At 37.4% G+C, this 18,061-nt stretch overlaps 2 protein-coding genes across 2 annotated transcripts; both read left to right on the forward strand.

Moving 5' to 3' along the window:
* Window positions 1-3,768: 3,768 nt before the first annotated feature.
* Window positions 3,769-5,914, forward strand: LOC144639697 (uncharacterized). Its single transcript, XM_078499004.1, has 2 exons — window positions 3,769-5,309; window positions 5,683-5,914. The coding sequence occupies exons 1-2, from the start codon at window positions 4,248-4,250 to the stop codon at window positions 5,893-5,895; spliced, it is 1,275 nt and encodes a 424-aa protein (XP_078355130.1). The 5' UTR covers window positions 3,769-4,247; the 3' UTR covers window positions 5,896-5,914.
* An 11-nt stretch (window positions 5,915-5,925) lies between these two features.
* Window positions 5,926-9,018, forward strand: LOC144639694 (uncharacterized). Its single transcript, XM_078499000.1, has one exon. It carries the CDS (start codon window positions 6,549-6,551, stop codon window positions 8,796-8,798), a length of 2,250 nt encoding a protein of 749 aa, XP_078355126.1. The 5' UTR covers window positions 5,926-6,548; the 3' UTR covers window positions 8,799-9,018.
* The last annotated feature ends 9,043 nt before the right edge of the window (window positions 9,019-18,061 follow it).

The following is an 18,061-nucleotide window of genomic DNA, read 5'->3' on the forward strand; positions in this document are numbered from 1 at the left end:
AAGTTGTAGTTTTTTAAATAGCGTTTTTAAAAATGGCCATTATTACTTTTTCCTGAAAAAGTACGGCAGTAAAAATACAATTGAAAAGTTTGTTGGCTTCCTACTCAACGACCATTTGCATTTGAAATAAAAGAAAATTTTGCCAAAGGCTTGGTGTATGCTCTTTAGGATAGCGTTGTCAGTTTCTTTTCATTTTAATTGCTTTTGGCGAGGATGGATGTTATTTCTTTCAGACGATAGGAGTGGGCCTGGGGAGAAGTTAAGCTGCGCCCCCCTGCTAGCGGATTCCCCCTGGTCCGTATTGCGGGCTCATGACGAGCATTTTCAAAATGGCGTCGATTGCAATCTAATGAAGTGATTTTGAGTTATATAGGATAGTTTTGTCAATGTTCTTTCTTCTTGACGCGATCACGAGTCCCCAAACAAAGGGTATGCAATATCCTTTATTTGTATTCCCCATAAAGAAGAATATGGAATGAGGAGAAACGGTGGAAGCTTTTCGCAAACATTTCTAATAAAAACTCACTGTGACCTAAGGTAAGCGTTTCTCATTGTACTATAATTTATTTTGAAGACTGGCTTAACCCTATCCAGACCGGGGGGGGGGGGGGGGCGGAAAGTGCCCGCGCCGACTTTGAACGCTTATAACTTTTTTAATATTCAACCAAACGCTGCCAAACTTTGAGACTTTATCTAAAATTTATCTGGGAATAATTTGGTAGGGTAGTTTGTTGTGTCAGAAACTTGACGTCACCATGGCAACGGCATTTTGACAGGCATGTTTTCACAAATTTGTAATTTTCCTGTTTCTATTAATGAAAAATAACTTTAAAGCAATTATTTTCATCTGTTTACGGGTTTTAAGCACAGTTTTATTGGTTTTGAGTATTTTCCAGTAATTTTGCGCGGTTTTCTGACGTTTTGAAAAAATTCGAAATCCAAGATGGCGGATCCAAGATGGCGGCTGTTTTGACATTATGATGTCATTGTCACGTGATGTGACGTCATCATCCCACGTGACATATAGCAAAAGATAGATTTTGGGACATATTATATATCCTGTAAGTTTCATTGTGATTGCTTAAATATTCTGGAAGTTACGGAGGGGGGGCGGAATCCGCCCCCCCCACCCCGGTCTGAAAAGACCAAAAAAGCCCGGTCTGAATAGGGTTAAGCTTATTTCTTCGGCGTTTATGTGAAGATTTATAAAAGCGCTTAAGACAGAATCGTGCTAAAACTTAGCTAACTGGAATTAAAGCCGAGCTCGGCGATAAAAAAATAGATCTTGTACATTTTGAGGCGATAATATGATAGCAATGTCACTCAGTTCGTCGAGGCATGTAATTGTTATTTATATTTGTCATCTGAATGTTAAGCTACTTCAAATTAATAAGAATCGCATCCTTTCATTATTTATACGTGAGGAAATGTTTGTCAAAATATTGACCAAGTGGTCATAAGGCTGCACAGAAAAATTACATTTGCCTCTTTGGCCATGTGTAATAAATGAGACCATTTCTTAAATTTAAATTTGTATATTTCCATGATGTGTACTGTATTGCCAGACATAGATTTACGTTTCTTTTGCATTTTGTGGTATACAGGTAATTTGTGGGATTAATAGAATGCCTAATAGTAGTATAAGGGTAGGGATACTGCGCCAGGGCGCATGGGCAAGGGCGTAAGGGGCGTACATGACGTCACAATCCCCCTGGGGGATGACGTAATTTCCCTTTTTCGGAGGATGACATCATCGGGTAGAGGGGCGTATGCGCAAGGGCGTAGGGGCGTTCATGACGTAATTTTCTATTTTGGGATAACCCTTTACATAGGATGACATCATAGTTTAAAAATAGATCGGATGATGTAATTGGATATTTTTAGAACATAACATCATGCAATGTTCCCTTCCCCCTCCATTCTGGTTTATAGTCAAAAATAGTAGATAGAATTATTTTGCGAAAATTATGATTTAGTAATCAGACTTCATAACATGATAAAATGAATAAATGATTTAATTTTATGGGGAGAAATATGAATGTTTATTCACGATGGAATGTGTCTAGACGATAAATCCGTATTTATTCCTTGAAAAAGTCGCAAGAAAGGCAAAACTTTTCCCTTCAAAGTTGTACAGTGGAAAAGAGAAAAGTCTTTTCTGCCTATCGATCATCTAAACTGCAGCAGATCGGAAAAATAAAGCAACGATTCGTGTAATCTTGTCTTGTATGCTTGTATAAGAGATTGATTGCTCTTTTCAAAATAAAATAACCGAGTTATTAGCGACCATCAGCACCATTGTTTCTGTGTCTTTGTTTAATACACGAGCATCAGCTTAACTTTAATGACTACAGTTTTAACTCGGGATATCGTTTGCATTTCACGATTTTGGTCTTTTACCTTAATTTTCTAGTCAGAGTAAATGTGTCACGCTCAACTAAATAAAGTAAAAATTTATGTCCGCTTGGAATCCTTGTAACGGTTTCACTAAGCTGTTGTTTAATAGGTTTGAATCAACGGAACCAATAAAATTAAATACCTGATAGGCAGTAGTATGGACACACGCGGGTTTGCAGATTTTGCTGGCGTAAAATTCACCATATAACGTTAAAAACTATAAAACTTCTGCGTTAAGAAGCCAAATCATTGAAGCGCATCAGTGAACATATTTGACCGCCTAATTGTTTGATGTCCTTTGAGAAACCGTGTTTGTAAACAAAAGCGTACTTTCAAACACATGTAGGCGCACTGTTAAAATTCGTTTAGTTTCTACAATCGCGAGTTGAGATTTCTTTATACTTTGAATGGTTTTCCCTGAACGAAAACCCAAGTTTACGACAAGAGATTACCGAAATTTGTCCAGGACAGTGTTCCAAAGCGGTACAAAGAGGTATTTGCAAGAGCGAGAGACAAGAGGTATTGGAATTTGTTGATCTTGATGCATGGTTTACGTAACGCTTGAGGAAAACGGAACGCACTTTTAAAGGTATGAAAAGATTTGTTTAATAAGCATGGAAATGTATTGGACTCTTTCGACAGTGAGAAAGTTTTCTTAAATCAGTAAAAAGAGAAAATGAGTTTCTGCGAGATTTTACCATTACTAGCTCTTTGCTTCTGTTGTTTCTGTCTGATTTGTTTTGCATTTGACAATTTCTTTCTTCTACTGCTATCTTCTAGTAAAAGCCGTTCGCACCCAACTAAATAAAGATAAAATAAGGTTTACTCAGTATTGACTCAACATATATATTATTAAAGTCAAAATGAAATCAAAATGACCCTGTCATTGTAAGCGCAATTGTAAATCTATTTTGCTGTTTGTAATAATTGTTAGTTTGATTATTTTTGGCGTTGTTTGCACTTGGTCACTAAACTGGTTAAATGATTTATCGATCTTATGATCTTAACGTCATTTGAAATGGAAAACTTTTAGAAAGTTTTGACAGTAAGAGAGTTTACTTTAAAGAAATGTAAATGAACTGTTGACAGGTTTGAGTGTGAATTTTTCGCTCCGATAATAACCCTTGGGAAAAGCATGTTACTAAGGCCTTTGTGTTCAGCGAAACCCCTAATTCTGGAAACGTTAATTAAATCTCTTTTCTTTTAAGGAAATAAGGCATTTTAGTCTAAAAAATGGTAAAAACCTGCCCCCAGCGAGGCGATTGTATTCATTTGCGCCAAAATAAAACAGTTCAACGGATAATTATAAACAAAGCTAAAGACTATTTTGATACCATAAAATTACAATTTATATCATAGTGCATGTGATGTTTTATCTCATTTATCTCATCCTGAACCTTTAGAATTTGTTATGTTTCGGAACAATTTAAATCTGTGTCTTGATCAGCTCGTTGTTTTGATTTGCTTAATTGCTAAAAACACAGGAGGAAAATCGAAAGTAAATACTGACCTTTAGTACTTTGCACCGGTAACTAGTCTGTGGTATCTTTATCGATGGCTGCAAAACAGTGTGTTTAGTATGTTATACCTCCTTTCAAAGGAAAAGATCTCACTATAGAAACTTCAATAGAATGATGTCATCGCTAAATATACAACAACGTCCTCGGAAGCGGTGGTGCAATAGCCTAAATTATTTCGAACCAGTGTTTGCGCCCTGCGTCTAAAAATAGAAATTATGATTTTAACGAGAAATGGGGTGTACGATTCTAAATTTAGACAATTACGTAAACCTGCCATTTTAAAGATATAAAAGTAGACTCATTCTAACTGCTCCTTCAGTTGTGAAAAATATGAATGCTTATCACGAATTAGAAGAGCTAAACATGCAAGAATGGGAAGACCTTTGTCGCTGTCACCCAATCTCTCTCAGAGACATGGAGGTATTTCAAGAAGGCATCAGTGACGAGGTAGATAAATCATCTTTTGATCTTTACTGTCGACCTGAGAACACTAAGAAGAGTTTTATCTGCTCTCAATGCGAGAAACATTTCACCAGAAAATATGATTTAGAGCGACATATGAAAACTCACACGCGAGCAAAGGAATATGGATGTAATTTCTGTACAAGAATGTTTTATCGTAAAGATAAACTTCAACAACACCAGGCAATTTGCCAGAGAAAGGCGATTGAGGATCAATGCACAGCAAAGCAGAAGATTGCTAACGAGGTTGGTGCTAATGGAAACAGTGTTATGGGACACGATGATCGCGGCGGATCAAAGGCTCCCAAAAACTTTGTTTGCGCTCGTTGCAATAAACATTTTAAAAGGAAATTTCATTTTAAACGCCATACGAAGATACATGCAAAAGAGAAAGACTTTCAATGCAGTACCTGCAGCAAAACCTTTCATCGCCGAGACAAGAAGGTACAGCATGAACGTTCGTGTAGGAGAATGCAAATAGGTGACGACAGGCGAGATGTGTCCGCTGAGAACATGTTCAAAGCTCAGGTTGGCGGTGGAGAGGGAAGTGGAGAGGATCGTGATGTGGAAAACCACGAATGTGAAAGCGCACTCAATGGAAATTTAAACATTTTTCAAATGAAACCACGGATTAACGAAAAGTATGATTTGTCCATTTTCCTACAAGGAAAGAAGGCTAATGTCTCGAGGAATTTACAACGAGAGCTGGAACTGAAAAAAGGCGTAAAATGGTTTATTTGCGTACATGTGAAAATGATAAAATATAGGCCAGAGGGTGAAGATGAAATTAGCACACCGCATTTTCGAAGTAACTGTGAAAGACTTCTACATTTGACGGACCTATCTGACCAGTATCATGAAAGTGTCGAAAAGATAAAGGAATCATTTCAGGCTTACCAACGAGAAGGCAGCGGATGGCAACTGAAAGAGGTAAAGATTACGTTTTTTCGATAAATGCCTATTTGGCTCTAGGGGTTACAATATCTAATCTAGTTATTTAATCTTTAATTAGATCATGGATCTGTTAGGCTGTTTTGATTTGTTTCTTTTTATTGGTATAATAATTATTTAGCGTTTACTCTGTGTTCTGGTTTTATGTATGTGTGCAGAACTAAAGTTGCATTTATGATATATATTAGGCTGCCTGCCTTTTTAACTCCTTAGTTATTTCAGGTAGCTAGGCTTCTTTTCATGTTAATATCACAGTATAATTATGTTTATAAATGTCACCAAAGGAAAATAAATCTTGTTGACATTGTGTTGTTGCAGTATAATTAAGTGAAACTTGTGAATTATTTTATAGGTATTAAAGCTTGACCTCGGCGTAGCTGTTTACACTCCCCTCCATGGCTCGAGCTACATTAAACTTCCTAAAACATTAAAAGACAAGAAAGCAATACTCAATGTACAGAATGATGATCAAAAGTGCTTTCTCTGGAGTGTATTGGCCGCCCTTCACCCAGTCAACCGGAAGGACCACAACATTACAGACCCTATGAAAAAGAGCTCAATGTAAGTGGTATCACGTTTCCCGTAAAAGCAAGCGACATATCGAAATTTGAGAAGGAAAACCCCACAATAAGTATCAACCTTTTTGGCTTTGAAGAGAAAGAATTGTTTCCTGTGTACATAACGAAAGGCAAAAAAGAACATCATGTTAACTTATTGCTTATCTCGAGTAATGAAACGACACACTATTGTTTAATTAGGGATTTAAGCAGGTTATTACGTTCTTTAACTAAGTATAAATGTAAGAAGTTTTTCTGTGAATATTGTTTACATGGGTTTGTGAGGGAGGATTTATTATTAGAGCATGAACCACTATGTGCTAAGAATGGACCGCAAAAAATCAAATTACCTGATGAAGACCATGATGTGTTATATTTCAAAGATGTTCAAAAACAGCTCAAAGTTCCTTTTGTGATTTACGCAGATTTCGAGTCTATTTTAGTGTCTTGTGATGAGCAACAATTAGACCCCAGTGTTTCGTTTACACAGAAAACGCAAGAGCACAAACCAAGCGGTTTTTGCTATACAGTAGTTTCTGAAGTAGAGGCTTATGATACTCCACCTATTGTGTATCGTGGGGAGGATGCGGTTGATAAATTTCTAGAGCATTTATTACAAGAAGAAAAACGTATTAAGGGAATTTTAGAACATGTTGTCCCGATGTCGATTAACAATAATGAGGAGCAAGCTTTTCAAAGGGCGACACACTGCCATATTTGCGACGAAGAGTTGCATGGAACTGACCGCACGAGAGACCACTGCCATCTTACGGGGAAATATCGCGGGGCCGCGCACTTTTCCTGCAATTTGAATTTTAAGTTTTCCAATCGCATACCTGTCGTTTTGTACAACTTGCGCGGTTACGACTCTCACCTGATCATGCAAGGGTTGGGGAAATTGAAAGGGGTTCCTATCACCTGTATACCCAACAACTCAGAAAAGTACATTTCGTTTTCTGTGGGAGACTTGGTGTTTATTGACTCCTTACAATTTATGAATGCTTCTCTTGAAAAGCTTGTCTCCAATTTAGCAAAAGAGGGAGATGATAAGTTTCGAGTACTTAAGAAATACACACCTGCTGATAAGGTACCTTTACTGTTGAGAAAGGGGGTCTACCCTTACGAGTATGTTGATAGTTTTCAGAAGTTTCAAGAAACGAAGCTCCCACCCATGGAGGCATTTTTTAGCTCACTGAAAAATGAGGAAATAAGTGAGGAAGACTACGCCCATGCACAAACAGTGTTTGCCGAGTTTCAATGTAGATCGCTGGGAGATTATCATGATCTGTATCTGAAATCTGATGATTTGCTTTTGTCTGATATTTTTCAAAATTTTCGTGACATTTGTTTAAACTATTACCATTTAGACCCCGCCCAGTTCTATACAAGCCCTGGCCTTAGCTGGGCGGCTTGTTTGAAAATGACAGGCGTTGAATTAGAGCTTTTAACGGACCCAGACATGTACATTTTTATCGAGCAGGGAATAAGAGGGGGTATATCTATGATATCAAATAGATATAGCAAAGCAAACAACCCTTATGTAGCGGGTTATGACAAAGATCAGGAGACGAATTTTATCTTGTACGTAGACGCTAATAACCTTTACGGATGGGCGATGTCACGATCGCTGCCTGTAGGTGGGTTTGTCTGGTTGAATGAGGACGAAATTGCGGATTTAGATGTGCTAGACATTGCTGATGACAGTGAGGAGGGGTGCATTTTGGAAGTGGATTTGGAATACCCCTGCAGCTTACACGATCGTCACAACGACTACCCACTGGCCCCTGAGAGGTTGGTGGTGAAAAATGACATGCTGTCTCCCTACTGCGAGCAGCTGGTTGACGAATTACAGTTGAAATCTGCGCAGGTCGCCAAACTAGTTCCAAACCTCAACAACAAGACAAAATACGTTATACATTATCAAAACTTGAAGCTGTACCTTAGTTTGGGTATGAAGTTAACAAACATTCATCGAGTTCTCCGCTTCCAACAATCTCCTTGGCTCAAGTCCTACATTGACTTTAACACAGAAAAGCGAAAGCTTGCTGCTAATGACTTTGAAAAAGACTTCTTCAAACTTATGAATAACTCTGTCTTCGGAAAGACCATGGAAAATCTAAGAAAACGCGTGAATGTCAAACTCGTGAATAACGAGAAACAGCTCAAGAAACTGACCGCCTCTCCTTCCTTTGATTACTTCAGAATTTTCTCAAATGAGTTGGCCGCGGTGAACATGAAAAAACCCACGTTGTACCTCAACCGCCCCATCTACGTTGGCTTTGCAATACTGGACTTGTCAAAAACATTGATGTATGATTTTCACTACAACTACATCAAGAAAAAATACGACCTCAAGGCAACGCTGCTTTTTACTGACACGGATAGTTTGTGTTACAGCATACAAACCAAAGACATTTACAGAGATATACAAGAAGACTCAGAACTGTTTGACACATCAGAATACTCAAGAGGCCATTTCCTGTTCAGCACTGAGAACAAGAAAGTACTGGGAAAGATGAAGGATGGAACACACGGCATACCTATCGAAGAGTTTGTTGGCCTGCGACCTAAAATGTACTCCCTTCTTTATACAGAAAACTGCAAAACTATCGAAAAGAAAGTGGCCAAAGGAATTGCAAAAAATGTCACGAAAAAGGAAATACGTCATCAACATTACAAGGACTGTCTCTTCAACAGAAAGCAACAGATGGCGTCCATGCATCAAATACGCAGTTTTCAGCACAATGTCTACTCTATCAAACTGAACAAAATTGGGCTTAGTCCTTTTGATGACAAGCGACACATTACGAGTAACGGTCGTGACTCATTAGCGTATGGACATTATACTTTAAGAGACTCTAATTTAGATCAACATGATCAAGAACTGATCGAATTACTAGTTAATTTGTAAAATAGTTCTATTTAAGTAATGTCCAGGAGTTGAAACATCTATTTTCAATTGCCTTAAGCGCTAAATAAGAAAGAATTGATCGTTTATTTCAAATCTCATTACTTGTCTCCTGTTTAAGTGTCGCTTATGCAAGGAGAATTTAGATGTGGATCACTCTTGGAGCTTATGTAATCACACACATGTAGAGTAATTAACGACATCGTATTTCAATAAAGTACAATGAAACGAAAACAACAGTCTCTGTGGTGTTTATATTAACACAGTCTTCCAAAACAAAACCTGTCCGTGCTTTTTATAATTCGGTTGATCAAGTAAAAATTGCATCCTTATCATTAAATCGAGTATCATCGCCGGCGAGCCGCTGTCTTGATTTCCAGCATCGAATGATTAATCGAGACGTTGGTATGATCAATAGGGTTGTAACTAACGGATTAATATATGAAATTACTTGATTTGAATCATCACTTGAAGTATCAGTAGATCTATAAACACAACCCGTGAAAGCATTTCAAATACAGTAAAACTGAATACTGAAAATATACATTAGATTTAGCAGAAAAATTTTTAACTTCTCGGAATAACCCTAGTTAAAAAAAAGTTTGATAAAAACCTTTAAAGATTTTTTTTGTGTTGAAAAATGTTGTTGTTGTTTTTTCTTTCTAGAATAAAATTTTCCTTGATTTTTGTCTAAGGGTGAATATTAACTAAAAAAAAAAATTGGAGAAAGAAAAACGTTTATGTTTTTTTATTTAGAAATTAAAACGTTAAAACAAAATCGGATTAAGCAATTTGTTCTAAAAAATATCTTCATTTTTTTTCTTCTTAGATTGAAAATTAAAGTATAAATATCCGAACTCCATAGAAGTGAATTTAGTTATCACGGAAATCTAAACGTCTGACGTTTTAATCATTGATTTTTACGTAGAGAAGGGATAAGATAATTTTGTACGCGCGCGCGCTCTCCGCGTGAGGCGCGTTCGCAGCGAAAATACAAAGCTAAAATGTCCCGCATGTCTCCTTTTGTCCTTTTTGTCCTTGTTTTGTCCTTTCTGTCCTTATTTTGTCCTTTTTGTCCTTATTTTGTCCTTTTTGACCTTCAGTAGCGTCTATATAACACAAGGATATTAACAAAACTCTGTCATTTGCGTCAATATCCCATGCCGTTAACATGGTTAGAAGAGTTTGTCGAGATTGTCCGGTTCCGGGATGTGGAGCAAAATATCTCGTGAAATTAGCAGCTGGATCACAATCAAAGAAGAAAGTGGCTACAGGAAGCAAAACTACAACCTAAAGTTAAAGTAATCGTCTATCAAAACACTGAGAACAGCCAAAAACTTAACGCGTGTACCATACCTCCGTCTATTCAACAACAAGGCATTGACATTAAATACCAGTTATCCACACCAAGAAAATCAAAGGATTTATTAAAAAACAGAAGTAAAGGCATTCGAAAAACAGACAAGACTAGCAAACGGTCTAAAATAACAACACCTCAACATCTACGGTGGCTTTCTCTGTAATGTTTTTGCATAAACATTTGCTGTCAGGGATGACGCGTACATATAGTCTTTTTTTGCAATCTTTGTTGGAAAGAATGTAATGTCAACGGCTAAATTAAAGCGTATTAAAAGAAGAACTTGAGTGATTTTCTTCCGTTTGTTTCCTTAAAAACTCTTATTATTTACTTCATAAAAATTCTTTAAACTTTTCCAGAGTTCGAGGTTTCGCTGAACACAAAGGCCTTAGTAACTTGCTTTTCCCAAGGGTTATTACTGATCGGAGCGAAAAATTCACACTCAAACCTGTCAACAGTTCATTTACATTTCTTTAAAGTAAACTCTCTTACTGTCAAAACTTTCTAAAAGTTTCCATTTCAAATGACGTTAAGATCATAAGATCGATAAATCATTTAACCAGTTTAGTGACCAAGTGCAAACAACGCCAAAAATAATCAAACTAACAATTATTACAAACAGCAAAATAGATTTACAATTGCGCTTACAATGACAGGGTCATTTTGATTTCATTTTGACTTTAATAATATATATGTTGAGTCAATACTGAGTAAACCTTATTTTATCTTTATTTAGTTGGGTGCGAACGGCTTTTACTAGAAGATAGCAGTAGAAGAAAGAAATTGTCAAATGCAAAACAAATCAGACAGAAACAATAGAAGCAAAGAGCTAGTAATGGTAAAATCTCGCAGAAACTCATTTTCTCTTTTTACTGATTTAAGAAAACTTTCTCACTGTCGAAAGAGTCCAATACATTTCCATGCTTATTAAACAAATCTTTTCATACCTTTAAAAGTGCGTTCCGTTTTCCTCAAGCGTTACGTAAACCATGCATCAAGATCAACAAATTCCAATACCTCTTGTCTCTCGCTCTTGCAAATACCTCTTTGTACCGCTTTGGAACACTGTCCTGGACAAATTTCGGTAATCTCTTGTCGTAAACTTGGGTTTTCGTTCAGGGAAAACCATTCAAAGTATAAAGAAATCTCAACTCGCGATTGTAGAAACTAAACGAATTTTAACAGTGCGCCTACATGTGTTTGAAAGTACGCTTTTGTTTACAAACACGGTTTCTCAAAGGACATCAAACAATTAGGCGGTCAAATATGTTCACTGATGCGCTTCAATGATTTGGCTTCTTAACGCAGAAGTTTTATAGTTTTTAACGTTATATGGTGAATTTTACGCCAGCAAAATCTGCAAACCCGCGTGTGTCCATACTACTGCCTATCAGGTATTTAATTTTATTGGTTCCGTTGATTCAAACCTATTAAACAACAGCTTAGTGAAACCGTTACAAGGATTCCAAGCGGACATAAATTTTTACTTTATTTAGTTGAGCGTGACACATTTACTCTGACTAGAAAATTAAGGTAAAAGATCAAAATCGTGAAATGCAAACGATATCCCGAGTTAAAACTGTAGTCATTAAAGTTAAGCTGATGCTCGTGTATTAAACAAAGACACAGAAACAATGGTGCTGATGGTCGCTAATAACTCGGTTATTTTATTTTGAAAAGAGCAATCAATCTCTTATACAAGCATACAAGACAAGATTACACGAATCGTTGCTTTATTTTTCCGATCTGCTGCAGTTTAGATGATCGATAGGCAGAAAAGACTTTTCTCTTTTCCACTGTACAACTTTAATTTGAAGGGAAAAGTTTTGCCTTTCTTGCGACTTTTTCAAGGAATAAATACGGATTTATCGTCTAGACACATTCCATCGTGAATAAACATTCATATTTCTCCCCATAAAATTAAATCATTTATTCATTTTATCATGTTATGAAGTCTGATTACTAAATCATAATTTTCGCAAAATAATTCTATCTACTATTTTTGACTATAAACCAGAATGGAGGGGGAAGGGAACATTGCATGATGTTATGTTCTAAAAATATCCAATTACATCATCCGATCTATTTTTAAACTATGATGTCATCCTATGAAAAGGGTTATCCCAAAATAGAAAATTACGTCATGAACGCCCCTACGCCCTTGCGCATACGCCCCTCTACCCGATGATGTCATCCTCCAAAAAAGGGAAATTACGTCATCCCCCAGGGGGATTGTGACGTCATGTACGCCCCTTACGCCCTTGCCCATGCGCCCTGGCGCAGTATCCCTACCCTTATACTACTCCTAATGAGTAAAAAGGATTTTCAGAATTCAGAACTGAGTACTTTCTGAATTACTGGTGAGTTAAACTATGGATTATAACAAGAACATTGAGAAGCTTGAGAAGCTTAAAATCGGGCGCTTTCCCTTGAAAGGCAGGGTTCAGTACAGCAGAAACCACGAAGCAGTTACTTAAGTAGCACTCAGTCCGACTGTGTTTGTGTAAGTCACAGGGCTTGCATGAGCTGTATTAGTGTGCATAATATAATATCTAGAACGTTGTCGAGATTGCATTATTACTTAATGACATGATGGTTTCAATTTATAAATGTATCTCACACAATACAAATAAACGATTGAAGTAGACGACTAGACAATGTAAAGTTTGACTTAGCAAAGTGCAGTGTATTGGTAATACTGTAAGGTGCGGTTTCACCTGACGGTCGTGTGCTTTTCGGTATTTTCCAGGCATTGCACTTTGATGGGACAGTACTACAACTGTTTACCGGGGAACTACTATTGTCAAGAAAATGATCACAACTTGTTGATGAATGATTGAACATTTGTTTCATACCATTACTGTAATAGCAATTGATGAAGGCTTTTAGTACTGAACCAAAGTATAAGGACTGGGAAATACTGAAACCCATTATCAGCCACCTTAAACGGAAATATCTTGTTGGTGTTTCAAGGAATACAAGGAAACTTCACTCATCCCATGTATCTATGTATTGCGGTATTTTGTAATTTTTTGAGTGATTTTTGGGGATGTTTGGCAGGTGATAGTTTTTTTAAAAGAATTAGTAAAATTTAGACAACTAAGAAATATTGAAAATTTAATGTGAATTTAACATTGGAATTTGAAGTTAGAAATTGGCAGACGGACACCAAACAGTCCCGTGACATCCTGGAGTGTTTTTGCATGGGGGTCAACTGTGTGATGATGTTTCCATTTTTTTCTTCAATCCCCACTGATAAAGAACTGTTGTTGGTGTTATGTTGGTGTTATCACATGTCAAGCCTTTAACAAGGTATGAAAGAACACAAGGATTTAAATTATTCTGGTGCTCAATTTTTGCGTAACTAAAATTAATGTTACTCAAATTCCTGATGGATTCTGTCTTAAACTGTTACGAGCTTAGTATTTCCAAATTATTGCATGTCAATGTAAGGCAAGACAAGACATGCCTTGGTTCTTATGTAATTCTCTTAAAAACACATAAGATATTGACTATAATTTTGTCTGTGCTATGGCAATTCACAGTGGGGTGGTCTTGATGTGTCTTTAACTTGTAGACTGGACTGGACTAGTAAAACGCGGACTTGTAAAACGCCTCTAGACACTTCGAATTCCTTGGCCACAATCATCTTACGGCTCTCTTCAATACATAATGTCTCAAAAAAACAGTAACCTCAGAAAGAAGTCAGAAGCAAATAAGGTCGAAAGACCGAATTTGAACATATAACGGCAAATGTTCTAATGTCACGAACGTAGGAGTCGTGTAGGCCCGTCACCTTTATTTACCACATACTGCCCCCAAATTAAAACAGTACCCTCAGAAAGAAGTCAGAAGCAAATAAGGTCGAAAGACCGAACTTAAACATTTAACGGCAAATATTCCAATGTCACGAACGTAGGAGTCGTGTAGGCCCGTCACCTTTATTTACGATTGACTGTTGATTTCTGGACGGGCCCCGTTCTACCTCGTGCGAGCAATACAAACGACTGCACTCAACAGACGTCAAGTAGTGGAAAGAAAGAAACATATGCACACAACTCATAGCATCAATCCCGTTGTTTTAGTAGGGGTTTGCAGAACGAACATGTGCTATACTGCAAAAACACCTCCACGCTAAAACAGACCATAGAGTGCTCAAAAAAGCTAGAAATATGCCGTCGAAGAAACACACAAGAGCTTCAAACACAAATTGTTTCGCTCGCTAAACCGTTTAGTTTCCGTTTAGTGTCCGCGTTCTACAAGTCCGTGCTTAACAAGCCCTCGTTTTACAAGTCCGCGTTTTACAAGTCCGCGTTTTACTAGTCCTCGTTTTACAAGTCCGCGTTTTACTAGTCCGCGTTTTACTAGTCCGCCTTTTACAAGTCCGCGTTTTACTAGTCCGCGTTATACTAGTCCGCGTTTTACAAGTCCGCGTTTTACTAGTCCGCGTTTTACTAGTCCAGTCCAGTCCTCGAAATACAGTATGCCAAAACTCCCCGCCCTCTAAAGATAAGTCCTTGACGGTTCTTGTCGTTTTTCGGTGCCTATTCATCTTCGGCATCTTTCTCATCCACCTCTCGTTCTGTCCTGTGTCTGTCATCACACGAAAGAAAAGCTGATTCTCAAAAAATCTGCCACAAAAGGAAATTGACAAAAACAATATGAAAACCATATATCGAAAGTTTCTTATTCTAAAATTTTATCATACGTCTTAATTCAGAGCTACAAAGAAGTTCCTCCTTTTGAGTTATTGATACTGTTCTTACAGTACCTCTTTCCACTAGCGAAATTTTACAAAATTCCTTCGCGGCGAAAAGGTAGCGCGAATCCAGAACAGACTCCAATCGAGCGTGGGTTAATTCTAGATTACTATTAATTAACTATTACAACATTCATTTTTAAAATAGTTTCCCAAGCCGACTAAGCTAACTGAACGTCGAGTGTATCTTTCAGTAAACAAAACATGCCGTTATAACGCCGGAAATCCAGCTCACGCATACTATACCCCGTGACTCACGCAAACCTCCGACTTACGTGCTACTACAGTCATTCCTTTCTAAACATTTTTTTTGACCACCACCGTACCTTTCTACCCAAAAAACTCATGAAACCGCCCGGTTTTAACCTGTTTTAACCTTTCAAAAATTAGAGCGTTCGAAACTAAATAAGATCCGTAATCACAAACAACATACAGCCGTTTACCAGCACTCTTTAAAACTCCTGAAACCCTTCAAAATCAGGCAAAATAAATCTTTGAAATAACCTTTATCAATGTTTCTTATTTTTTATTCAGTTCTATAAAATGCCTTTCATACACTACTGTCAAACAAAAATTTCAATTTCCTCAAAGTTTCAAGACAAAAGAATAACAAATATTTCGTGCACAATGTAATTTGATTAAGCCAATATTATCACGTCTAAAAATACTTCAAGCAATTCAGTGAAAACCCGTTTTTTTTTCGTATCAACGAAAACCACTTTCGAATAATCAATACATGAAAATAACAATAAGATCAAAAGGAAGAAAGGAACCTTTCTAATTATTTGAAGACTTTCAAAGCCGTGATATTATGCATCCAATCCGCGATAAAATTTAATTACAACAAAATCCAAGTTCTCATTTTGAATTCCATTTTTTTCAGTTGATACCTTTATCCAACTTGTGAAAAATTCCATTCAAGTTCCTATTAATACTGTACATTCCCAATGTTTTGCTCAGGTCTTCAGAAGCGTCTTACTAACCAAATCTAAAATAATTCCAAAACATGCTGTACAAACATTCTACTCTTTGTGACAAACGACTTGACGACCAATTGTTCGAAATGAAAATCGACACAGTTCTTGCTAAATAAAAAAAAAGTTTTACGGCGGAGTCAGGCTCAAAAAATATACCGCAAGATCACACCCCCATTCATAGTCAGAAACCAGCAAACCATCTAGTTTGCTAAAAAAAACACTGCGTGACATCAATGACGTTACCTTTTTCATTTACAAAAATAACTTTAACTTGTCAAAGTAAGTGCAATTTCACAATGGTGAATATATCGGCCCAGTTCTCGGCCGGGTCCAGTTCTCGGTCACTTTGTGTTTAACGCGTTTTTTCACACTCCAGTTGAATCAAAAAGAAAAGGTATTTCCTTCAAACGATAGACTGATTCATGTGCTTTAAGTATCTTGAGTTTGATCGTTCAATTCGATATAGAAAGCTCACACGTCGAGTTTACGCGGAGGTAGTTGTTTGTTTACGGCTCCAAATTCATGGATGTAGTTAAATTCGTATTTTATCCAAAAGCCCCCACCATACGAGCTAATTTTTGGCATGTGAAACGTAGAATAATTCAGCTTTCTGCTTTAGTTAACTTTTCGTTGAACCGTTGTATTTTTTGGTCTTAATTTACTTCGAAATTTTTTCTTGCGACGTTTGCGTATTTGCCAGTTCTCGGCCACCCTGCTCGCTATCACAGCTTAGCGCTTGGTTTTTAATATAATTTCATCTGCTGCTGCCAGAATGAAAGAAATAAATGTTTTAAAAATAAAGTTCAATCTTATCTCTAAGTTTTGAGCTGACTCTTGTCTTGTCTATTATTTCTACAACACCTAAATATTTCAAGACCTTTTCACTGCAAAATAAACCATCTAAATGCACGGGTCACACAATGCGGTTTTGCCAGAACCTGCACATAGGCAACTAGGCGCGTTAAAATCCTTCTTTTCTAAAGTAAAACAAAGCATCATAAAAATAATTTGGGATCGATATAGTATAAATAGGTTTACAGAGTGATTTTATGACTGTGAAAATTAATTGAGCATTTTTTTACAGATAATTACGCACAAGCTTTTTAGTGGCTGAGAACTGGGCCAAGGTGGCCGAGAACTGGGCCCACAAATGGAGCTTTTATTTTTATTATTGCTCGGGCTAATTAATTTTTGACCGGTCGATAGCTTTACACCAAAAAGCTGAATAATGTAGCTAGCTCTGGGAGAAATTTCAAGTTCCTGCGGTTCTTCTGAGGTAAGAAATACAAGTTTACGTCAAAAGTGGCCGAGAACTGGGCCCACAAATGGAGCTTTTATTTTTATTATTGCTCGGGCAAATTAATTTTTGACCGGTCGATAGCTTTACACCAAAAAGCTGAATAATGTAGCTAGCTCTGGGAGAAATTTCAAGTTCCTGCGGTTCTTCTGAGGTAAGAAATTCAAGTTTACGTCAAAAGTGGCCGAGAACTGGGCCAAGGTGGCCGAGAACTGGGCCCACAAATGGAGCTTTTATTTTTATTATTGCTCGGGCAAATTAATTTTTGACCGATCGATAGCTTTACACCAAAAAGCTGAATAATGTAGCTAGCTCTGGGAGAAATTTCAAGTTCCTGCGGTTCTTCTGAGGTAAGAAATACAAGTTTACGTCAAAAGTGGCCGAGAACTGGGCCAAGGTGGCCGAGAACTGGGCCCACAAATGGAGCTTTTATTTTTATTATTGCTCGGGCAAATTAATTTTTGACCGGTCGATAGCTTTACACCAAAAAGCTGAATAATGTAGCTAGCTCTGCGAGAAATTTCAAGTTCCTGCGGTTCTTCTGAGGTAAGAAATACAAGTTTACGTCAAAAGTGGCCGAGAACTGGGCCCCATACTGTACTTTGCACCGTAAGCTTTTTTCTCTGTCCTTCCGCCGAAGCAAAAAAACACAACCTGATTACACATTAACCCAAAAGTCGACCAAGTGTGCCTGCAACGATTTCCTGTCAAAACTAAAATGAAAACCATTGCGGTATGCGTCACCCGTAGCGGTTTTGTAGCAACCCCGAGCTATCCCCGTCTTTTTGGCCGCGCCAGGAGACTACGCTCTAGGACGACCAAAGGGTAAACCTTAAATCGGCCACGCCCCATTAACAAGTTCAGGTAGTTATTGAT

This window comes from Oculina patagonica, unplaced genomic scaffold (assembly GCF_052425735.1).
Source record: "Oculina patagonica isolate OP01 unplaced genomic scaffold, crgOcupat unplaced12, whole genome shotgun sequence".
Taxonomy (NCBI): Eukaryota; Metazoa; Cnidaria; class Anthozoa; order Scleractinia; family Oculinidae; genus Oculina; species Oculina patagonica.

What these genes read in the sequence shown, in the direction of transcription:
- LOC144639697 (XM_078499004.1), top strand. Translation starts at nt 4,248, where the DNA reads ATGAATGCTTATCACGAATTAGAAGAGCTAAACATGCAAGAATGGGAA. An exon ending in GCGGATGGCAACTGAAAGAG is followed by an intron (nt 5,310 to 5,682) that starts GTAAAGATTACG and finishes ATTATTTTATAG; the next exon opens with GTATTAAAGCTTGACCTCGG.
- LOC144639694 (XM_078499000.1), top strand. Translation starts at nt 6,549, where the DNA reads ATGTCGATTAACAATAATGAGGAGCAAGCTTTTCAAAGGGCGACACAC.